Source organism: Mus caroli, chromosome 5, assembly GCF_900094665.2.
Source record: "Mus caroli chromosome 5, CAROLI_EIJ_v1.1, whole genome shotgun sequence".
Taxonomy (NCBI): domain Eukaryota; kingdom Metazoa; phylum Chordata; class Mammalia; order Rodentia; family Muridae; genus Mus; species Mus caroli.
Genome location: NC_034574.1, coordinates 133,463,658 through 133,488,136, shown reverse-complemented (window position 1 = coordinate 133,488,136; position 24,479 = coordinate 133,463,658). Strand labels below are relative to the sequence as shown.

Genomic DNA, 24,479 nt, shown 5'->3' with positions numbered 1-24,479 from the left:
ACACACACACACACACACACACGAGTGGGAAACTATGTGACTAAAACATCTTTCTACTCTTAACTTGCTTTTTGACTATGGCCAAATTAACATCTAAACTTTGGCTTCTTCAAATGAGAAAAAAAAGGAGATTTTACTGAACCCTGTGTGTATATGTGTGTGTATGGTGTGGTACTAGGGGTAGGGTCAGGACTTGGCATACTAGACAAGTATTCTCACACCAACCTGAATTTTCAGCCATGGCTTTGGAGACAGAGTCTCACTTGTAGTTCAAGGTAGTCTTGCACTCTTGATTCTCCTGCCTCAGTCTCCCTAGTGTTGTGACCACAGACCTGTTGTCACCACTTTTGTTAGCAGCTCCAGCTTTTCATTTGTTTGTTTGGGTTGTTGCTGGCCCAGGTTTGTTCATGTGTTCTACCTACCCCAGCCTCCTGCTTTTAATTTTACCAGCATTAAGTTTTTCTTTTCCAGTAGCCCATTCCAATAGCAAATGCTTGTTGTTAGACTAAAACAAACAAACAAACAAAAAAAAAAAACTGAAGAGCTGGGGAGCTGATAAGTACACTCGCTGTGCAAGTGCAAGGAACTGGGTTCAAATCCCTGGCACCCACATAAAAGGCCAGGTGCACCTGTGCACACAGCTGTAACCCCAGCACTACCGAGGCCAAGGCAGGCAGCTTGCTGGGGCTTGTTGGCTGCCAGCTCAATAGGAGACTCTGTCCCAGAAGAATAAGGCAGAGAGTGGTAGAGCAGGACACCTGATAGCCTCCTTGTGCATGGCATCAGAAGTTCAAGGTCAGCTTAGGCTTCAGAGCTGTTTGAGGCCAACTGGGGCTGCATGTGACTCCGTTTGTAAATTAAAAAACAGTAGCCAAAAGTTGTAAATCAAGTAACATTTAGTTGGAACTTGAGGCTGAAAGGCTGGTGTGAAAGTGTGCTTGCACACTTGCTGCTCTTGCAGAGGACTCAGGTGTAATGACCAGCACCTACAGGGTGGCTTACCACCTTCCCTAAGTCCAGTTCCAGAGGATCTGGCACCTCTTCTGGCCTCCACCGGCACCAGGCACACACACAGAGCACATACATACATACATACATACATACATACATACATACATACAGGCAAAATACTCATACACATAATCAAAGCATGTCATTTGTGAAATGGGCTGCCCGATAGATTAATGTCTGCTGATAAGTGAATTAGACTAGATGGCAGTCGTCCTGGCTGGCCTGCCTCTCAGCTTTCTCTTCCTATGGACCTCAGTGGCATAAGATAAAATAAAGAAACTTGCATAGAGTTTTCCTGCTTTTCTTCTACAATGTCACAAACCCTACCCTCACGTCAGCAGCCATCCCCAAATAAACATCCATCCTTGTCAACCTGGAGTCAGCAATAGGTTCTGGGGAGAAACTGAGGTCTGGAGAGGCAGCAGAGCCAGGCTGTCATGGAGCCTGCAGCCACAGGGTATCTGCAGAGGACTGGGGACCTGTGCGGGCCAGGCCAGAATGTGCTGGAGTGGGAAGGCTCCACAGGAGAGCACTGTGTTCTGAGGAAACTCAGGCTGCCCAGCAGCAGCGAGCAGAGCTGGGCCAGCTGCTGCATCCCTGAGGGAGAAACTAAGCTTCCCGTATAACCTGCCTGGGGAAGGAAGTGAGGATGGACTTAGGGGAGGGGCCTGAGGAGACTCCGGTCAGAGGACAGGCAGACTGTCCTGGTTTAGAGTGTGCTTGTGACTGCACCTTCACAAGTGTGCACCTCCATAGGGCTCATCAGAGATGTCTTCACATCATAAGCAGAAAGAGGTAGCACCAGTGCTGTCTGGAGGCTGGACGGGCATCTGTAGCTCTCCACTGCTGCCCACTGGGATTGGTCACTCTGAACTCTGGAACCAGTTGTGAACCAGGTCATACCCTCCATGTTGCAGGTCAACTCATAAAGTATTTGGACTTACTCAGGCTCAAGAGGAAGGGAATGGTGTGGGAATGCCAAAAAAAAAAAAAAAAAAAAAAAAAAAATCTCAGAGTAGACCTGAGTAGTTTGATTTTGGTAAAAAAACAACCTCAACTAAACATGGTGGCACATGCACCCAGAAAATTGAGAGAGGGGGATCACAAGACCCAGACCAACTTGAGCTATATAGTAAAGCCCTGTGTCAAAAAAAGCCTAATAAGAACATGGGTTTGTGGGGTGGCTCTGTGGGTAAAGTGCTTGCTGCACAAGTGTGGGGACCTGAGTTCAGATCCCAGCACTGGCAGGATTAGGCAGTGCTGTTAGAGGAGGAAGGGAGCCTCCTCTTGCTGGCCAGTCTAGCCCAGTTGGTGAGCTCTAGGTTCAGTTGAGAGACTTTGTCTTAAAAAAGACAGTGGAACAAAAAAGGAAAGAAAAGGAAAAAGTAAGGTCAGAAACAATGGAAGATAGCCAAAGTTGACCTCTGGCCTCTACACAATGTTCACATCTGCACACATATGTACATACAGTGAGTCGTGATCAACTGAGTTTGTTCCAGGAAAGTAAATTGACCTAATATCAAAAACTTAACACAGGGAGGGGCTAGAGAGCTAAGTGGGTTAAAAGTGCTCGCCCTGCAAGCTACATGATCTGAGTTTGACCCTAGAACTCACAGGAGAGAGAGAGAACAAACCCATCTAACCTACACACACCTGCATATGCATGAACACACAACAACAATAATAAGCTAAAAATAATGAAATGTATAAGTAATTCTCACACCCTGGACAACAAGATTTGGCCTGAAAGCATGTATACATTTTAGAAGTAGCCACGTAGCTCTGTACCATACCTGATATTAAAAACACTAGTGAAGACTTGGAGTAAATCTCATAAATACTGCAACCTCCAGCCAGCAGAGCCACTGTCCTGACAAAGTACTTAATTCCTTTATCTTTCTTGTGTCTATCGCCTAAGTATTGCTAACTGGCAAACTGCTTGCGCCTGGGCCAGCTCCTTAGCATCCACCTTCTTTGGCATCTGTAGCTGTCGGACAGTGGCACCTGCGTCTCCTGTTGCAGCAAGTTGTTAACAGCCGAAGGCCTCAGCTGCTGTGTGGCTCGTAGGAAGCAAGCTGTGAGTGTTAGGGAGGTTTGGATTTGCTTATTCTATTTTTTTTTTTGGGGGGGGGGTTGCTTATTCTTATCTTTGCAGCTGGACCTCTCTGTGTATCCCAGGCTGGGTTGGAATGCCCCTGTCTCAGTGTCTTAGTCTTCCCAAGAGCTGGCATTGTTGATGTGTGCCTCTATGCCTGGCTTATCTATTAATTTTTATAGCTAGTGTTGAGTGTAGCTTTGCCTGTGTTTTAACTTTATGTGTATGAATACTTGTAAGGCCCTGGTAAGTACATGGTGGCACATGTTGTAATCCCAGCACTCTGAGAACTGGAGGCCACCCTGGGCTACATGTGATCCTGAAAAAGACAGAGGTGGGGAGAGAAATGTTACTAGCTGGGTGTGGTCACGTGTTTTTGTGAGTTTGAAGCCAGCCTGCCACCACCACCCTTCCCCAAAAAGAAGTTCTTACCCTGACTTGTTAGGCAAATGTTACAGTTTTGCTTTTTTTTTTTTTTTTTTTTTCTGAGATGTGTTATGTTAATGGTAGGACTGTCCACTGAACTTAGAGTGGATGTGGTTACTTTTACACTGGGCACCAGGCTCTTCAGGTAGGCTCCAGTCTCTGAGACTTGCTCAGGGTCCAAATTATCTTCCTACCAATAACAAGTCAGCCACCGCTTGCTCATCACCTCTCACTTGTGAAGAGTGTCAGGGTGTTATTGCTCTGATGGCCGCACTAGGTAGGTAGGTAGGTAGGTAGGTAGGTAGGTAGGTAGGTAGGTGAGAGGGGGAGGAGGGGGGGAGAGAGAGAGAGAGAATTGGAGGCTGACCTTGAATTCAGAGATCTCTTTGCCTCTGCCTCCTGAAGACTGGATTAAAGGTGTGTGTCGCAATACCTGGCTTTCTTTTAAAAATGTTTTTGAAAGTTTATTTAAGTGTGTGTGTCTGAGAGAGAGAGATTACCTATATTATATACATATATGTGTGTATATACATAGATATGTATATGTATATTATTATTGGCTTTGAAAATGTTCTCTGAGCTAAGCCTGGTAGCACAGGCCTGTCATCCCAGCTACTCTGGAAGCTGAGACAGGACGCTTGCAAGATCTAGGCTAGCCTGAGCAATTTGCCTGGAGCCTGTTCAAAATGAAAACTATAGAGGGCTGGGACTGGGCCTTTGCAGTAGATTCTTGGGTAGCATTCGAAGATGAGGCTCTAGATCCAATCCGAGGCTGTGGCTGGGGGTAGGGAGTTTACTCGGTGTTTGTTTGTTTGTTTGTTTGTTTGTTTGTTTGTTTGTTTGTTTGAAACAGGGTCTTTCTATGTAGCTCTGACCATCCTGGAACTCACTCTGTAACCAGGCTGGCCTCAAATTCAGAGATCCACCTGCCTCTGCCTCCTAAGTTGCTGGGATTACAGGTGTGTGAGTCACCACTGCCCAGCTCCGGGTTTTCATATCTTAACACAAGGATTGTTGGAGGCTTGAACTACTGAGTGTTTTGGTTTCCAAGTCTTTGCTTTATTTGGGAATGGGGTAAAAATCCAGGGGCTTTCCAGACAGAGCTGAAGAAACAGGTGCTGACTCACAGCTAGAACTTCCCAGCAGACGATTGGGTTTGCTGATTGTTTATTAGGAGCTAAATAAGCCAGTGGGTGTGTGTAGGTCCTTCTCTCTGCTTGGGGGTGTCTACACAGGTACTAGACAGTGGACAGTTTGGGGTCATTAAACTAGGAAAGGGGAAATGTCTAGCATAATCAGCCTTGGAAAGTACACATTGAACTGACAAAATGGCTCAGTAGGTAAAGGTGCCACTCAGGCCCTGGAGCCAACTCCTGATTGTTGTTTATCTTTCTTTCTTTCTCTCTCTCTCTCTCTCTCTCTCTCTCTCTCTCTCTCTCTCTCTCTCTCTCTCTCTCTCTCTCTCTCTCTCTCTCTCACACACACACACACACACACACACACATACACACGCGCGACGCACGCGCGCGCGCGTTAAGAAAGCCAGACATTGTAACACACACCTTTAATCCAGCTTTCAGGAGGCAGAGGCAAAGAGATCTCTGAATTCAAGGTCAGCCTGGTCTACATAGTGAATTACAGAAGCCAGAGCTATATGGTGAGACACTGACTCAAAAAACAACAACAAAAAAGAGTCTCTAAAGTGTTTTAAAGAGGTAAAGACGTGTGTCTTTATGCAGTAACCAGGACCTCTGAGGCTCGAGGCACAACTCCTTCCCATGCATGGCTGGATAACTACAGCCACAGTGTAGCAACTGAGAGCCACAGATGCCTTTCCTCAGGTAATGTAGCACCGAGTCCAGGTGTCATCTGTGCCCTCATCTAGGTGTGTGACTGACATTGCCATGTTCTTTTAGCTGCCAGTAAAAGACCTTTCTCAGCTGTTCCTCGGTACCCAACACCCTTGATGAAGGCCTCCAAAGCCCTTGTACACACCACTGTGCTGTCTCACCAACCCTGAGTCACTACTGCACTGAGTAGGGACTCTCCTTCCTCCTGCTGATGCTACCACCTAAGCTAGGGAACGGAAATGTCTAACACTCGTCAGCCTTGAAAACATACACACTGCTCCCAACCATGAGACACCCTGGTCAGAGGAGGGCACAGTGTTCCTGAGGATGACACCCAAGACTGTCGTTCAGCCTTTGCCTTCATGCACACTCACACACACACATGTACACACACACACACACTCACGCACCTAAAACCCCATATAAGGACTCCTCCTTCCTTCTGCTTATGCTACTGTCTGAGTAGAACTAACAGGGAGTGGCCTAGGCTGTGAGCTGTCACCCCTGCCCAGCCTGCTGGGATGACATGGTGGAGCCACTGTGATCCAGTAGCTTCCTGCCTTTGTGTTGAGGGAGGAGACGGGACCAGGAGAGGGAAACTCAGCACAGGGGCTTGACCCTCTTGGTCTCTTGAAACGCCGTCCTTGCAAGCCGGGTGGGACAGCTCTGTGAGGGGCACAGGTTGCCTGGAGAGGTGAGAACTCATTTCTGAGCCTTGGGTGCCTCTTCCCACCTCAGAGCTTGGCTGCCAACCACCAGGGCTGCCTTTGCTGCTTATTGTGGGGGCTGATGCAGGGAAACTTGAGTGCTGCTGTCCCTAGAACAGAATCCTCTCCTTTGAATCATCCCTGTGACCTTCCCTCCACTGCAGGAAGGAAGTGACTGTTCACCTCTTCCTCTGGGCCATCTGGGACAAGGGACAGAGAAACAGACAAACAAGAGCTGGGCTCTGTGTGTACATCTGCTGTCTCAGCACAGAGAAGGCTGAGGCAAGAGGATCACGAGTTGAGGCTAGCCTAGGCTGCATCATAAGACCTATCTCAGAGGTTTTAAAACTAGAACAACAAAAAATAAACCACACTTAGAGGCTGATGGCCCCTGTTCTCAACCTTTTGTCAGAAAGTCATAAGCTATAATGGGTGCCCTGTCATGGCCTGAAGACCCACTTGTGATATGGCCTGGGTGGCAGTGTATTTGCCTCACAAGCATGCAGACCTGAGTTTGAGCCCCAGAACCCACATAGGAAGCCATGTGGTGGCACATGTTTGTAATCCCAGCATCTGTAGGCAAAGACAGGAGGAACTCTGGGGTGCATTGCCAGTTAGCCTAGTTGGTTATCTCTAGACCACTGAGGAGCCCTGTGTCAGAGAATGACTCCCGAGACTGTCTTTTGCGCCACACACACACACACACACACACGCAGGAAGGGGGCATACAGGCATGTGCATGCATGCACATCATACACGCATCAGACAAAAGAAAAATTTTTGTTTCAGTGCCATCTTGTTGCACGTGTGTGTGACCTTGCTTTTGTACACTTCTGTGAGACTGTACAAAGTGAAGGCAGCAGGTGAGCCCAGGCCTACTGTCACCTGTCAGAGGAAGGCTCTTGTGGAATTTAGAGAGCTATACTCTTTGTGATTCATGGAGGAATTGTTTTCCAGCCTTCAGCTTTCTTTCCCCTTCCCCTTTCCCTTCCTCCATTTATTTTGTGTGTGCATGCACATAGGAACATGCATGCTATGACACACATGTAGAGTTAGAGGACAACCTTGTGGAGTCAGTTCTCAGTTTCTGCCTACATAGGACTCAGGTATCAAACTCAGGTTGTCAGCCTTTGCAGCAAGTGTGCTTACCACTGGGCCATCTGGCCAGCCTAGCCTTTGATTTCTAACGGAAGCCTCGTGTGCTGTTTTCATCGCACTCCTTTCATCACACTCCATGTTGCTCCCTCTCTCTAGGTTGTTGGTGACCTAGAAGCCTGACTCCTCTCTGGCCCTGTGAGTGCCACTGCATTCAGTTACCCAGCATGCCTAGAGGGCAGGGCCATGAGTGCTGCACACAGGGATGGGCACTGGCCCTTCAGTGGCTCAGTTTGTGTCCAGCAGGAGATTCATCTCAGAGATTCTCCTCGTTCTGTATCATGAATCATACAGAGGCGTCTAGAAGCTAGATTGCCCGTCTTTCCTTGTCCCCTCTCCTCAGGACTTAGTGTCTTTACAGACAGCACCTGAAGCCCTTGGGCCATGTGTGTCAGAGGCAAAACTGTGCCCGGGCCAGGATTTTACTTCTCGCCCCAGCCCTTGCTGCTGGTGTGGCCTGGAGACAGGATCCACCATCTGCTCCAGAGGGCTGCAGGAAGGAAGCACATGAAAAAGTCTTTAGCTCTGGGCTACAGTGTGGGCATGATGGCCTTGGGCTTTGCTTGTTCTAAGTCAGGGTCTTTCCTATCTCAGGCCAGCCTCACACTGGCACTGCAGCTAAGAGAGCCCTGGAACTCCTGATCCTCCTGCCTCCCCTTCCCAGGTGATAGGACTGCTGGTGTACACAGCAGCCAGTTTGTGTAGTGCTCTGGGGGCCTCAGCCTGCATCCTCTACAAACACTCTAGCAACCGAGCCGCAGCTCCAGCCTCAAACCCGGTGCTTGGTTGGTTTGTCTGTTTCTCTTCCTTTTTTTAAGTTGTGGAGTTTGGGAGTTATTTTTGCTTGATTGTTTTGTTTTTCTGAAACAGGGTGTTGCTCTATAAGCCTACCTAGATTGGTATTCCCTCTGTAGCCCAAGTTGGCCCAGAACTTGTGATAATCCTCCTGTCTCAGCTTCCTAAGAGCTGGGATTATAGATGTGTATCACCGCACCTGGGTTATTCTTTAAATCACATGTGCTTTCCATTGCTGTGGCCTAGAGCGGCTTGGGGAAGGAAAGGGTTTTTCTGGCTTACATTTCACATCACAGTCCATCACTGAGAGACAGCAAGGCAGGAACTCAGGCAGAGGCCATGGAGGAGCGCTGCCCACTGCCTCACTTCTTGTTTGCTCGTCGACCTTTTTTGTACAACCGAAGGACCACCTTCCCGGGGTGGTGTCAGCCACAGTGAGCCCAGTGCCCCCACAGCAATCATGAATTAAGAAAATGCCTGTAGGCCAACCTCACGCAGAAACTCCCCAGTTGATAACCTCTCTTCCTATGTGATGAGTTAACAAGAACAACAAGAACAAAGCAGTACCCAGCCAGTCTCGCCTTCTTAGACTTTGCTTTCCTGTTTGCACAGCAGAATGGCCCTGCCCACTCTGCCCCCTAGTCCTGCCCTTTCATCTGTTACTCGGGCTTCCTCCATCAAACCTGAGCTGTGACTGTCTTTCTTTACAACAGGGTGAATCAGTGAAGTACTTCCTGGATAACTTGGACCGGATTGGCCAGCTGGTGAGTAGCCCACCTCTTCCTGCTACCGCAGTCCACTATCCAGGGTTAGAAAACCGGATGTGGAGACCAAAGCAGACAAGGGGCTCCAGTGGGCCAGCTGTCACATAGTTCCTATGAATTGTGCCATCTGCCACGTCCCTGCTCGATTCTACACACCTGCGCTTAGGAGAGAAATTACCCTGACAGAATGGCTTCCCCCCAGTCCCTGTGAGAAACACAGGAGCCCTGGCTAGAGCCAGAGGAGGCATTCCTGCCCCTTGTTGTGGTAGAGAAGTTCTAGCATATGCCAAGGCCCACAGTATGATGACGCGGCCATCATTCACAAGCTGCCTGCCTGCCAGAAGTGCCTACCTCTGTTGTCACTGTCTCCTTAGTTTCAGGTCTAGATGTGCTGGAAGGCCAGCACTCAGCAGGCCTGTGCAGGAGCATCGAGGCTTAGAGGCTAGCCTGGGAGACCTGTCTCAGTAAAACGTAAAAATACAGTGAGTGCACTACCATTCATCGTGCTCCTTCCTGAAAGACTAGCAGAGCCCTCCCCCAACACACACACACTGCCACCAGCACCCAGGCACTGTGGAGACTTCCCCCATCACCTGGTGAATTTGCCTTGGTGATTGTTGCTTTTGTAACATTTTGGACTGACATCCTAATGAGCCCAGTCATCACTGGGTAGGGTCACTGAAATGTCCGTCAGTCTGCAGATTGTTTCCTCCCTGCTGTTTCCCCCTTTGATTTACTGATTGGGGTAGACATCCATCTGAGTGTCTCCCTGGATCTCACTGTTCTAGCCTCATAGAGTGATGGACAGATACCTTCTGCCCCTGTGACATGAGTGGACAGGTATACTGGTCCCCAAGGCCTTCAAAATGCATGATTAAAGGGCTTTGAGAATTGCCACAGCTAGGACCTGATGGAGTGGCTCCGTGGGAGAGCACCTGCCTGGACCTCCCCAGTGGGAAGTTGGGGTGTGGCTCAGTGTAAAGCATGCAAGAGGCTCTGTGTTTTGTCTTCAGTACCAAAAAAAGTAAAGTTTCCAAGGCACACACACTAAATATCTCATAGGCTTCGCTTAGATCAGATTACACAACCTCAGTTAGTCAGTGGGAAGGTTTTAGAATATACATGCTCTGGAAGCAAGAAAAACAAACGATATGTATAATATAGAAACAAATGAAGAGGATTTTTAATTTCTTCTAGTGAAGAAGACTGGATGAGATTTTACATGAGACCCAACTGAAGGTTCTGACCATCCTGTCTCAAGCTTGTATTCATTAAGAAATGAGGTGTTCAGTCCTGTTATTTTGTTGCAAGATGGATTTAAAGTTCTGTCAGTGAGACTTGCTTTTTACTTTTGGTTAAATGTTCTTGCACAGGTCCCTGTGTCTTTGCCCTGCAGTCTGTCTCTCTGCCAGCTTCCCTGTGCTCATCCTTCCTGGCTTCCTTCCTTCTCAAATGTCTCCCTTCCTCATGTTTTCCAGAACTACTTCCCCAGTAAGCAAGACATCCTGCTGGCTAGAAAGGCCACCAAGGGAATCGTGGAACATGACTTCGTTATAAAGAAAATCCCATTTAAGATGGTGGATGTGGGCGGCCAGAGGTCACAGCGCCAGAAGTGGTTCCAGTGCTTCGACGGGATCACCTCTATCCTGTTCATGGTGTCCTCGAGCGAGTACGACCAGGTCCTCATGGAGGACAGGCGCACCAACCGCCTGGTGGAGTCCATGAACATCTTCGAGACCATTGTCAACAACAAGCTCTTCTTCAACGTCTCCATCATCCTCTTCCTCAACAAGATGGACCTCCTGGTGGAGAAGGTGAAGTCTGTGAGCATTAAGAAGCACTTCCCAGATTTCAAGGGTGACCCTCACCGGCTGGAGGACGTCCAGCGCTACCTGGTGCAGTGCTTCGACAGGAAGCGCAGGAACCGCAGCAAGCCCCTGTTCCACCACTTCACCACCGCCATAGACACCGAGAACATCCGCTTCGTGTTTCATGCTGTGAAGGACACGATCCTGCAGGAGAACCTGAAGGACATCATGCTGCAGTGAGAGACAGCCCCTCTGCTGGCCTCTCGGCCTCTGGGGCTGTGGCCGCCCACGTGGCTCTGGTGGACCTGCAGTGGGCATCTGGAATCCACACCATCTAATACCTGGCTCAAGAGTGCTGGACTACCAGCCACACCAGCGAGCTCTGGGCAAGAGGACGCGGGAGTGTCAGTGATAGCTACTGAATCGGGGACTGTGAGACTACTGAATCCACACCATCGCTCTGCTGTTGATCTGTAAAACCTGGGGACACAGCTTTCTCCTCTCTACAGAAACTCTTTCTTGTTGACACAGTTAACCAAGGTTCAGGTGTGCGCAGACACACACGTGCTCTCATTAATGACAGAAACCCAACCCCAGCTGGCCTTGCAGCCGGCTCTCCCCTCTGCCGTGCAGGTTCTCACTGAGACACACTAACTCGGGAGCTTGGCCTCACATTAGGCTGTAGAAGAGCATGTGATGCTGCTAAGCTCACAGTGTCCAAGCTCAGGCCTCAGTGCCACCTCCCAGAGTGAACACACCACCTTTAGCATTGTGCCAACACCCTCCGAGTCTCTGTGCTAAGGCACATCAGGATGAGCAAAGGCGCAGACGGGCTCAGGTGTCCACACTCCCCACTGTAGAGAAAGAACCTGCTTTAGTGCCCAGGAGACACTCACCATGTCTCCATGCCCATCGGGCCACAGTGTACAAAGGTGGCCCCTGTGCAGCTCTGGCTAGCCTGTGCACACATAGTGGTGCTCTCTACTCCTTCACCTGTCCCTCCACAGCCCATGGCAGAGACACATAACCAAGTGGCCTTGTAGGTTGCCTTACTTGACAGTTGGTGGCATGTAGCATCCCCTGTGCTGGGCTCTGAAGGTGGACCAGAGATGCTCTGCAACTCTAGAGCATCTTCTTGCCTCGGCTGCTTGGTGGGCCCCAGCCAGCAGCCTTCAGGAGCAGCCCTGGGCTCTGCACACCACCCTCACCATTGCCTTCACACAGTGCGCTCTGATCTCAGGGTGGCTGGCAGGCCACATGGTCGCTGTGCACACAAAGCCAGCCGGCACCCTGCTGGCCCTGGTCCATGAGGGTGCAGAAGGCCGGTACATCAGCACAACCTGCTAAGCCCTGGCCTGGCCTGGCCAGCCTCCTGGCAGGTGTCGCACTGTTTTACAGTATATTGCATTCCAGACCTGCCCCTCTGTACATTAGTGACTTTCTGGGAGCTGGGGTGTGGCTCATAACTTTCCCCCAAGTGTTCTTTGGCTCACTAACACCTCTAAGGGCCCTGTCTGCAACCAAACTGCTCCTGACACTTGATCCCTGTTACATCCTGGTCTTGGCTCATTTCAGCCACCAGACATGTAGGATTTGTGGAGTAGATGCTAGGCCAGGAGACAGGCTGGGACCGCTTCTTAGAGCCCTCGTTATTGCAGTGCTCTGACTGGGAAATAGCCGTCAGTCTCTCGCTCACTTGTTCTTGCTCTCTGTGCTCAATGGTGTGTATCAGTGCTTGCTGGGCTTCTGGCTCTTTCCTGTGGAGAGAGAGCAGCCGTTCTGCCTGCCTCACCAAGTCTTCACAAGCCGAGGGGATGTGGCCAGGTTAGGACCAGCAGCCAGCAACCTTTCAGGGCTCCCTCACCAGGTGCCCTGTGGATCTGTCAGTGCTGAAACCCCAAACAGACCTGTTCCCAGCAGCTGCTGGGGGCCACTGTGACCGAGGTGAGTGTGGGGTTGCCAGGAGAGCGCTGTCCCTCTGACAGACTGACCGTTTGTACCAGTCACTTTGAAAGCCAGAAGGCAGCATGTGAGTAGCAAGATGTGAACTTGAGCTAGCTGAGCAGAACGCAGGTGGATGGGCAGAGGCCCACCACCCTGGCGAGCTGAGGCTGGCTGTGTCCTTTCTGCTGGGACACCCCTCCTCTGTGGTCTGTGAAGTGGTGCAATCGGAAGACCAGGCTGGAGTCATTTACAAGTTTCTCCACGTAGATTGTAGTCAGGTTTCTCCCAGACCTTAGGCGTTTGTAATTTTTTTTTTTTTAATTTTAATTTCACTGTTACCCTTGACTATTGTCCTTTCTGTTGCAGTGATGGAGAAGCAGGAGGTGTTTGTGCCTCATCTATTACTGCAAAAAAAATTAAATAAATGTAACAATAAACGTGATAAAAACCAGTCCGCTGCCTGCCTGGCATGTTAGAGAGTGGGCACGGGGTGGGGCATTGTGAAACGCACTCTTTATCTCTGTTCAGAGATTATTTCAAAGTTCCTGACTCACTCTGTGATGTATACAGGTCACTAGGATTTCTAGTCCTGTGATTCCCCTACTTTGAGAAGATAAAAAAAATAATAACAAAAAAAAAAATCTGAGGCGATCCCTCGGTCAGAAACATGCTTTGCATACAAGCATGAGGCCCAGGGTTTGACTCCCAGGCAGGACCCACATCAAAATCCATAAAAATCCAAGTGTGGTGCATGCAGAGGGCAGGCCCCCAAGGAAACCTTCACATACACACACACACAGAAATAGCACTGTCCAGCCAAGCTGATGGGTTGTGACTGGCCAGCTCAGGGCTCTGGAACCACTTCGGTTTGTTAGGGTTTCACCAGAGCAGTAGCCCAGGGCCACCTGCTCCCCACTTAACACCATGTGGACACTGACTGGGTGGGTCTGGCTTGAAGATTTGAGCTTTACACCTCTAGGTGTTGGTGTGAGTTCTTGGTTTTCCTTTGCTTAATATAAAACTCAGGAGCTGGAGAGGTGGCTCAGCAGTTAACAGTACGGACTGCTCTTCCAAAGAGCCTGAGTTCAATTCCCAGCAACCTCGTGGTAGCTCACAGCCATCTGTAAAGGGATGTGATGCCCTCTTCTGGTGTGTCTGAAGACAGCTGCTGGTACTCACATACATAAATCTTTAAAAAAACAAAACAAAATTCAGGTTTACCACTCAATGCCAACATTCACTTGCTCATTTTCCATCCCCAAAGCACAGCCTCCTTCAATTTGAAGATTCACCTGTTCATTGCAAATTTTAACTCCACATACCTGAGCCTGGCAGGTCAGAGAGCCATCACAAATGTCTTTTTTTCAATGAAAGTCTCCAAATCACATGATCTGTATACATACATTAAAATGCAGCCTTACCCAGGCACAGTGGTCTTAGGAGGTAGAAGCAGAAGGAGCATTCAAAGCCAGCCTGGGATGCACAGGACTCGGTCTCAGCAATAAGCACACACAAGGGGCCAGGGACATGGGATATGTAACAACAGCCCTTACTGCACAAACATTAGGACTCAAGTTCAAATCTCTGGCACCCACATAAAATGTCAAGTTGCATAGCCTTGTAAGTAGCACTGTGGAGGACAGAGAGGAGAGTCACTCGTGCTTGCTGACCACCTGTGTCACTCCTAGTGAGAAACCCTGCCACAAAAAAATGGGCAAAGCGTGATCAGGCAGGATGCTACGTCCATCCTCTGGCCTCTGCTTAGGCACATAGATACACACACACACCCACGCTAAATAACATAGGAGTTACTTGCTTCACAGAGACACCAGGAACCAGCCAAGTGCTGCATGAGTTGATTGTAGTGGAGGCTTTTGCCACACCGTGTGGTTTGTTGGGGGAAAAAAAAATACAGGCTCCAGCCTGTGCCAGCAGCACCATGAGCAATGCCAAGCAGTGTGGTGGTTAGGGGCTTCCTTTTCTAGCCCTGGTGCTGGTGGGCATAGTAAAGGGTGTTGTTCCCGCCTGCCACCTTGGCACCTTCTCACCAGCAATAGATTTGCTTTATTTCTTTGATGAATATGATTCTAGCCATTCGCCATCTTTACAGAGCTGTGCCACAGGACTGGGGGGGGGGGAGGGTGTCTCAGTAACTGACTTTTTTATTTAGTCGTTAGTGTGGTGGTTAGTTTTAATTCTCAACTGCCTGAATCTAGAGTCACTTGGGAAGAGTCTCAAGGGACTGTCCGGATACAGTTGGCCTGTGGGCAATCTATTAGGTGACAGGGTCTCTACTGAAGATGGGGTTGAACTGGCAGCCCGCAAATCTCAGAAATCCTCCTGTCTTCCCTCCCCATCCACAGCGCTGAGCTTACATGTATAACTGACCATATGTGGATTTTTATGTGGGTGCTCAGGATTTAAACTCAGGTCTTCATGCTTGAATAGACAGTCTCATGAATCCCGCGGTGGCCTCTAATTATCGGTTACTGGGCAGCTGAGGGTGGCCTTGAGTTTATGTTGGTCCTCTTGCCTCAATCTCCTTGGTGCTGGGATTATTGAGGGCCTCCTGCAGGCTAGGCAAGCACTCTGACGACCGAGCCACATCCCCAGCCCAAGAGCCCACCTTCTGAAACCTGCTACCAGAAATGCAGAGGACCAGTGCACGGTGGCTGCAGCCCTTCCCCAGCTCAGCCCTCCCCAGCATCACCTCTCATTGCCGGCTGGAGCCCAAAATAACTCAGGTTTATTTTTGAGCTCAGCTTCTTGGGTAAGAGGCAAATGAAAACAAGCTTTAAGTCAAGAGGCTTGTTTTAAAAGGCAATTTCCAAGAAACGTCTAGGGGTCACTGTGGGTTCAGCCCCACCCAGCATGCCGTGTTCCCTGTGATAGTTGGCAGGTTACAAGCTCCCTGCTTCAGGCTGCGGAGGAATTGATTCCTCTGGGTGGGGGGGTGTCTTTGTTTTGTTAGTTTTACTTTATTATTGCCTGTGTGTGTGCAAATGTGCCACAGCCTATGTGGAGGTCAGAGGGTAACTTTGGTTCTTAGAGGATCAAGCTCAGGTGGTCAGGTTCACATAGAAAAAAAGCACTTTTACCCATTGAGCCCTCTCATTGGCCTGGCTTTGTTCTACCTATGTGTTTGCACCTGAGTGTACCTCCAGCTTCCCACCCTGGGGAGAGGTAAGTGTGTGGAAGCTTCCAGAAGCTTCAACAGGGCTGACTGGGGGCTGCCTAAGAGTGAGGGTGCAACAGAGCTGACTGGGGGCTGCCCAAGAGTGAGGGTGCAACAGAGCTGACTGGGGGCTGCCCAAGAGTGAAGGTGCAGGTCCCCACCGTCTGTGCATCATCCCCTTATTCTGCCTATTTTCCTGCAAAGTTCAGAGAACACGGTGAGCAAAGGTGGGGGTCCTGGTGTGTGGCTGGCAAGATGGCTGAACCAATAAACGTGCTTGCCATGCAAGCCTGATGACCTGAGTTCAATCCCCAGAACCCACAGGTGAAAAGTTCTCTTCTGAAATCCACGCACATGCCACAACACACGTGTACTTCCCTAGCCTGCATCTCACACACACTAAGATTTTAATAAGAAGTGAGCTAGCAGACACGACACATTCCCCTGCACTTAAAGCCTTAAGTTTAGCAGGGCATGGTAAGGGACAGCTGTAGTCTCGGCTCATGGGAGGCTGATCAAGATGTCCAGCAAGAAGATAAGAGCGGTACCTCCTCAGCCAGTAAAGCTGTTTGGGACCTGAGTTTGATCTCCAAATCCAAGTTAAAAAGCTGTGTATAGGGACTGGAAAGATGGCTCAGTGACTAAGAGCATTGACTGCTCCGCTAGAGGGCCCAGGTTTAATTCCCAGTACCTACATGGCAGCTCACGACTCCAGTGCCAGGGGATTCGTGGCACAGGCCTGTGCTGCACATATCTGTGTACTTAGCAAAATACACATAAAATAAGTAAATCTTGTTCAGGTGGTAGTAGAGCATGCCTTTAATCCCAGCATTCAGGAGGCAGAGGCAAGGGGATCTCTGTGAGTTCAAAGCCAGACTAGTGTACAAAGTGACTTCCGGGACAGCCAGGGATACACAGAGAAACCCATCTTGAAAAAAAAAAATTACTAGACACAGTAACACATGCCCATAACCCCAGCTTTGGAGAGGTGAAGACAGGCAACTCCCTAAGAAGGCAAAGGCTCACCAGCCACCCAGTCAGTCAAGCCTACGTGGCAAGCTCCAAGCTAGTAAGAGACTCTGTCTCAAAAAGCAAGATGGACATACTCAAAAACCCAATAAAAATATTTTTAGGGGCTGGAGAGATGACTCAGCAGTTAAGAGCACTGGCCGCTCTTCCAGAGGTCCCAGGTTCAAGTCCCAGCACCCACATGGTGGTTCACAACCATCTGTAGTGGGATCCGATGCCCTCTTCTGGTGTGTCTGAAGACAGCCACAGTGTACTCATATAAATAATTATTTTTTTAAGTTTTTAAAAATAGTTGATGAAGCCAGGCATGGTGACACACACCTTAATTTCAGCAATGGGGAGACAGAGGCAGGTGGATCTCTGAGTTCAAGATCAAACTAGTCTACTAGTGAGTTCTGGGAGAGCTAGGGCTATGTAGAGAGACCTGATCTCACCGAAACAAACAAAAAATCAAACATCTAAGGGGGGCCTCAGACCTGTACATGTGGGCACACACAGGTACACACACACCACACACACACACACACACACACACACACACACACACGTTGCTTTTCAATCCTTTCTTGTCCTTCCTGGCAGGCTTGGGCACAGCTGTCTGTCCCTCTACAACCTGGCTGTCTCTGCCTGTTGGATCCAGAGTGGCTCACCTTAGCACTGCTCACAGAGCTTCTGTATGTGGACACATCCCTAGAATGTTCTAGCATCCCCTTCAACCTCAGCGAGATCGAAGTTTGAACTTTAGCTTTACCCCCAGCTCCCCAGCTAAACCACTGCATGTCTGTGCTTTTAACTTTGGAGGGTCTTTCTATCCACAAAGGTCTCTGTCCCAGGAGATAGTATTCAAACGAGAGCATCTCCTTCCTGGTCATGAGGTGAAACTCAAATCTTCTGTCCCCAACAGTTTGTGTCACAAAAGGCTGACCTGCCTTCTCCTCTGACAGGAGTCTGGGCTCTGGGGAGAGGAGGGGACATCAGGGCACCTGAAGAGGCATGGCCCAGGCTCTGCTGCCCTGCCAATAAAGCCAGAAAAGGTAAGGAAACACATGCTGGCCGTCCTAGCAACACAGGGGGCACAGGAGACTCAACAGCACGAAGCTAAGCAGACAAGACACTCCAAGGTCGTCTTTGGCTACACAAGAGACCAACTTCAGCTACTGACAGTTTAGCTCAAAAGGAAAACAGAAATAAAAAAATAATAATAAATAAAAAATAAAAAGCGAGGATGTGGGATAGAACCAGGAGGGGAGCCTAACTGGAAGGAAGCAGTGGGAATTTTCCCTTACAGGATAGATAGTTCACTGGCCCCTCCCACTTTGCTTCACGGCCTCTGTGAGGTGAGTGTCTCTGCTCCACAGGCACCATTCCTACCATGATGCTCTACCTCATCCTTACCACAGCCTAAAAGCCATGGACCCTGACCACAGTGAAACCCTGGAAGCCTGAGCCAAAACTACTCTTCCCTCCTTGAAGTTGATTTGCTTGGGTGTTTTTCACAGCATTGAAAAGGGAACACAGTCACTCATCTAATGATGCACATGCCTCTGTCCCTTCCTGCCTCTGTCCCTTCCTGCCTCTGTCCACAATGGAGAGAGCCCACAGCCTGCCCTCCTCCTGCCTCAGGACCAGGAGACTGGCGTTGCTGGCGTTTGAGAACAATGAGAGTCACTTCAGGAAAACAATCTGTGTGTGTGTGTGTGTGTGTGTGTGTGTGTGTGTGTGTGTGTGCGTGTGTAAGAGCTTCAACAATACATGACACAGAAACAAAGGTAGAACACAGCACAGCTGTGGATGGATAATTTTAACATCCTATGTCAGGAATTTATATAGCCAGAGACAGGAAAAATGTCATCAAAGACAAAAGAGCTGAGCCCCAACCACCACACTGGCCTAACTGGTGGCAGCAGCAGCCCCAGGGTTAGAGAAGTGGCCTCTGTCTTCCAGAGCCAGCCCCATCACCCCCACTTCTGCCAGCTTCACAGGGCACAAATGTCCTCAGGAGCTTCTCCATGACACCTGTGCCAGCCCTGGTGAGCAGAAAGGCATTCTAGCCATGGAGAAGAACCCCATGTTAGCAACACAGGTCAACATCAAATGTTGGTGCCGGAGAGATGGCTCAGACATTAAAGATGTGGGCTGCACTTGCAGAGGACCTGAGTTCAATTGCAAACAAGCCACATGTAAGGTGGCTTACAACTTCCTGTAATGGCATCTGATGCCCTCTTCTGGCCTCTGTGGGCAACTGCACTCACGTGCACAGACACACAGAGATAGAAACATACATACACAGCCACATAGCCCATGCTGCAGGGTGGCTCAGAGGCCACTCCTGCAGGGTACAAGTAAACATGTAACAACCTCCTGCCTCTCAGCGTCCTCTGCAGGCCACACAACATGGGGACCCTGTGGGCAAGCACCCAAAGAGCATTTCTTTAGCTTCTGGGGAACCTTTGTTTTAACCCTGCAGATACCAGAGGCCCCTCAGTCATTGGGCACCCCTGGTTGATACGTATCCTCAGAGAAAAAAATAATGCCAGGAGCTGACTTCTTGGCATTGGCTGGTCCATCTTGCCAGGTTAATTCTCTGCCCCCCAGCGGCAGTGGGAAGAACTGGCCTTGGCAAATCTTCGTGAGCTCAGCCGGCGCCTCAGGGAAGAGAACTTATCTCCCAGGACCCTGCGCAGTCCCACATTATCCTTGCCACAGGGCACGTGCTGCTTGGTCACCGGGAGCTGCCCTGTGAACATCTCCCACCGGCTCAGGGCATCCACGGCCGCATCCACCTGGAGCAACTCCTCTTCAGCTCCCTCCCTCTCCAGGGTCTGGATGCACGCAGTCAGCCACTGTCCATACTCCTCCATGGCATCCACAGGCCCCCCGAGGGTCAGCGACACTTCTGAGGCCATGAGAGAGCTCAGCCCATCCTCAGACACTGGTTCAGGTCCGTCAGGGAAGGTATGACTCCACCCATCAGGAGTGACAGGCTCTGACGGGCTGGTGACAGGCTCTGTGTCACTCTCACAGCCCATGCCTGAGTCAGCACTGAAGGGTAAGGTGTCCTCTGACACAGATGGCTCCCCAGCCTCTTGACCAGACCATATCTCCACCATCACCCGAGTCCAAGCATGGAGTCTCTGTGGGAAGAAATATAGGCTAAGGTTGGTGATGGAGTCACTGAGGACCACCCCAGGAGCCGGCATGGAGCTGGAGCCATGAGGTCCCTGGAGGTGGAGTCCAGGCTACAGCCGAGCTGGACCTCCCAACTCCCAGAAGCCTGCCTTTCACACGTACTTGGCAAGATGGCTGTTAACCCAGCCACTGCTCAGAGTTAAAGTACATGACCTTTACAGTTAATCTGAACTTTTATGTGTTTGTGTGTGTGCATGTACACATACACACATATGTGTAGGGTGCACACATGTGCATGTGGAGGCCAGAGATCAACACCACGCATCCTCATTTCACGCCTTGTTTTCTGAGACAGTCTCTCACTGAGCGGAGAGCTCACCATGGTTAGACTGACTGGCTAGAGAGCTTCTTAGACCCTACTGTCCCCAGCACGAGGGTGGCTTATGCTTGCCCCACACCCAACTTTTTATTAGCTGTCAGGGAACCAAATTCACATCCCCATACCCACTAAGGTATCTTCCCAGGCCCTAGAGTTCAAACTTTGTTTCCACTGGGTAGTGGTGGTGCACATTTTTAGTCCCAGCACTTGGGAGGCAGAGGCAGGCAGATCTCTGAGTTCAAGGCCAGTCTGGTCTACAGAGTGAGTTCCAGGACAGCCAGGACTACATAGAGAAACCCTGTCCAAAAAAAAAAAAAAAAAGTTTATTTTCCTCCTATTTATTTAGTTGTTTGTTGTTTTCCTTCTTTTTAAAAAATATTTAGCCTGGCATTATGGTGTATGCCTTTAATTCCAGCAACTGAGAGGGAGAGGCAAGCAGATCTCTGTAAGTTCAAGGCCAACCTGGTCTACAGAGCAAGTTCCAGGACAGCCAGAGCTATTTAATGAAACACTGTCTTTTAAAAAAAAAAAGATTTATTTATTTTATGTGTAAGTATTCTATGTGCCTAAATGTGTGTGTGTGTGTGTGTGTGTGTGTGTGTGTGTGTGTATCCTGTGCATGTAGTACCCACAATGGCCAGAAGAGGGCGTCAGATCCTAACTGGCAGTTGTGAGCTACCAGACATGGGTACTGAAACCAAACTACTCTTAAGCCATCCCTCCAACTCTGAGGTAAAATGTTTTTAAATCAAAAGGAGGAATCAACACATTTTCTGCCCCTAAATGCCACCTACCATCAGCTGTGCTGTGACATTAGCTTCCCAAAGCACATCCCCAGATGGATGCCCTTGTGTGACAAAGCACATGCCCAGATGTGCTATATACTGTGTGACAAGATATAGCTTTGAGGCTAGGTCTCACTTAGCTCTGTGCCCCCTGTCAGATCCTCAGGGACTGTCCTAGTGACAATGAGCTGACCCCACCTCCTGCAGCAGCTAGAGCCCTGCTCATTCCCATGCCCTATCCCCAGAAGGACCTGGCCACCCCAGAGTGCCAACCTAACTCCTGTGACTTACATCCTCTCAGCCCCATATGCACACCATGGCACCCGCACACACACACAGATGAATGAATAACAAACCTTATAAAACTGAGAGGAAACAGGAGAGATGGTTCCTCAGTTAAGAGCACTGTCTGCTCTTCCAGAGGATGCAGGTTCAATTCCCAGCAATCACATGGTAGCTGACAACCATCTGTGACTCCAGTCTCAAGGGACCTGACCCTCTTCTGACCTCCATGGACACCAGACACACACATGGTCCACATACATGTAGGCAAACACTCTTACAAATAAAAAATAAAAAGCTTTGCTGTTTTTCTTTCTGGTTTGTTGATTTTGTTTTGGTTTTGTTTGTTTGTTTCAAGACAGGGTCTTCCTATGTAGTTCTGGCTGTCCTGGAATTCACTATGTAGACTGTGCTGGCCTCAAACTCACTGAGATACCTGGCTCTGCCACTGGAGTGCTGGGATTAAAGGTTTAACCAACACCACAAAATTAAAGAAGAAAATGCCTGCGGGGAGAGAGGCTTCCCACAAGTAAGTTGAGCCTAGGCACTGGAAACAGCAGATTTTTACACACACAGGGATATGCCCTCCATGCACTGAAACCTTTAGCTTGATTTCAACCTAAGGTGGATTTCAAGAAAAATAAGCAACATTTGTATCTGGCCTCAAACCCTGAGCCTATGTCATGGTTTGCAAAGGAGCCTTCCTACAGAGATAAAGGCTGGAGGCTACTTGCAGCAATATTTCATGCTGACAGCAGAGGGCAGCACCTCCTCGTCAGCTCAGCCTAGAGAGGCTCTGTGGCTGGCTGCCCCTCTGGACACCAACTTCCCCTTTGTCCTAGGAGCTGCACTACCTCTGGGTACAGGATCTCCCATGTCCACCACGGAGCCGAGGGGAGGAAAGAGGACACGGACATGTAGAGAAGGAGCCTCACCAATGCTCTATAAATATAGCACTTATGGAGGGGAGGGGTGCTCTCCTGTACTATTCCACACAGAGCAGCCTGATGCCACTGCTACTGCCACCAGCCTGAGTGTTCCATCTGCCAGAAAGACCTGGAGCCCACCCTACCCTCTGGAATGATGGTGCATGCATGTCATTTGGTGTTCTCTCTGTCTCTATCTCTATCTCTCTGTCTCTCTCTACACACACACTCTGTCCCCTCTCACTTCCTCTGTGTGGCTTCCCCACCTCACCTTGTACCTCTCCAGGAGCCTGAAGCCCAGGAGGTGATGCAACTTCCTCAAGCAGATGGGACAGAGGTCCAGGGGCCGCCGGAGCACCTCATCCAGGCTAAGCGCCCCCTGCAGGAGGCAGCGGAGCCAGCGACAGCTCCCCAGGCCCAGGAGGTGGCAGAGCTCATGGCAGGTGACCTAAGGGGGACAAGGTACCAAGCCTCGCCTCAGTCTCAGCATCCTGGAACTCCCACCTAGGGATCCCCAAGCCACTGGGCAACCCTGGAAGAAGTCCAACCCCCTTGGGTAACGACGGATCCCTGGGCAGTGATCCAAGCATCCCCCCTCACTATGTCCTCCGTAGTGGCTCTAAGAGGCCACACAGCACGAGGAGGCTTAGAAGCCAGCCAGACCCAGGGCCAGATCCCAGAACCCTTTGGGTCATCTCTTTGTGTTCTTGAGCCGTGGGGTCTTTTCGTCTTGGATCGCTCGCTCTTTAAAGTTAGGGACCCCCTTCCTTTTGGCACTGACTACACAAGGGGTCTCTGAGCCTTCCTGTCTCCTGTGCTCACCTTGCAGCACTGAACCATGCCCAGGGCGCTGAAGCACAGGGTCCGTCCTCGCTCACGAGGCAGCGTCTCAGGGCCACCTGCTGCTGCTGCTGCTGCCTCCAGCAGAGCTGAATCAGGAACACTGGACCCGGCCTGCAAGAACTCTCCAGAGAAGCGAGCGAAGCTACACACACCCACTTCTGGGGAGAAGCCAGAAGAAGTAGTCCAAAGGACAGCCATGGCTCAGGAATCTACGGTGAAACCACCCCAGCACTTCCTGCAGCCCAGGACAGCCAGAAGAGGAAGTGGTCCCCTGGCCCTGCCATTGCCCAGGGCCCGTGAGAACATAGCCTCAAGCTTGTGCACACACCCCCACCCCACACCCCCAGGAGAGAACATATATACATGTCCTGCACTGGTGTGCTGGGACCACATCATTCTACCTCTTAGGCAACAGTTGCTAGGACCTCAGCTCACCGTGCCCCGGAAGAAATCTGCCAAAGGTGAAGGTCCAGGCATCATGGGGGTACAGGTCGGCCAGCGTGAGGCCCAGCACGCACAAGGCATCCCCTGGCTTGTTGTTCTTCAAGAAAGACAAGATGCCATCTGCAGGAAGAAGGTAGGGCAAGCAGATGAGCCTCCCAGTCGGTCCCTTGGTCTGGGACCAGCCCCTCTCAAAGCTGGATGCAGCAAGCCACATCTGTGGTGAGACTGGGAACCCAGAGCAGCTAAAGAGGAGGAGATGATCAAGGAGCATGGACCTGGCCTGAGAGTGAGGCCATGGATCCCTAGGGCCAGTCATGTCCTGGGTCTCAGTCTCCTGAGCCATGAGAGCCGATCTGGCTATAACAAGGCCCTCACCTTCCATATGGGGAGGCCGAAGGGGCAGTCGAGGGCTGAGGTGAGTGTAGTGTTTGCCATACAGACATCGAGCCCGAGTCTAATCCCCAGGACCCAGGAAAGAAAGCCAGTCCCAGGGGCTTGTAATTCCAGCACTGGGAAGGCAGAAACCACTAGATCCCTGGAGCTCACTGGTCAGTCAGGGCAGGTTAGTGAGTCCCATAGCAGTGAGGGACCTGCTTCAAGAAAACCAAAAGGGATATCAGCGGAATGAGGAAGACCTGACCTCTGATCTCCTCCCTGCCCCCTCACACACACACACACACACACGTACTCTCTCACACACAAACATATACACACTCACACATACACTCTCTCATACACACATATTCTCACACACTCATGTACTCTCTCACACACATACACACACTCTCACACACACATATTCATGCACACTGATACACTCTCAAATTCACACATTCGCACACACACATTCACATAGTCTCACACACATTCACACACATGTTAACACAGTCATACACTCTCATGCATACTCACACACATTCACACACACACAT

The 24,479-nt window shown here is 50.1% G+C and overlaps 2 protein-coding genes across 6 annotated transcripts in view; one reads left to right on the top strand and one right to left on the bottom strand.

Annotated features, from left to right (window-relative positions):
- Positions 1-13,007, top strand: part of Gna12 (G protein subunit alpha 12) — a 76,517-nt gene extending 63,510 nt beyond the window's left edge. The window contains exons 3-4 of the mRNA XM_021163564.2: positions 8,753-8,803; positions 10,282-13,007. Coding sequence (XP_021019223.1) covers positions 8,753-8,803; positions 10,282-10,851 — 621 coding nt within the window. The 3' untranslated portion in view covers positions 10,852-13,007. The remainder of the gene's footprint in view (positions 1-8,752; positions 8,804-10,281) is intronic.
- Positions 13,008-18,545: 5,538 nt separating this feature from the next.
- The window catches only part of Amz1 (archaelysin family metallopeptidase 1), a 28,385-nt gene continuing 22,451 nt past the window's right edge, over positions 18,546-24,479 (bottom strand). For all 5 annotated transcript variants that reach the window (XM_029477013.1, XM_021163725.2, XM_029477016.1 and 2 more), the window contains 4 exons: positions 23,539-23,667; positions 23,083-23,261; positions 22,532-22,708; positions 18,546-19,893 (listed from right to left, as the gene is read on the bottom strand). In XM_029477013.1, the coding sequence (XP_029332873.1) occupies positions 19,336-19,893; positions 22,532-22,708; positions 23,083-23,261; positions 23,539-23,667 (1,043 nt within the window). In that variant the 3' untranslated portion in view covers positions 18,546-19,335. The remainder of the gene's footprint in view (positions 19,894-22,531; positions 22,709-23,082; positions 23,262-23,538; positions 23,668-24,479) is intronic.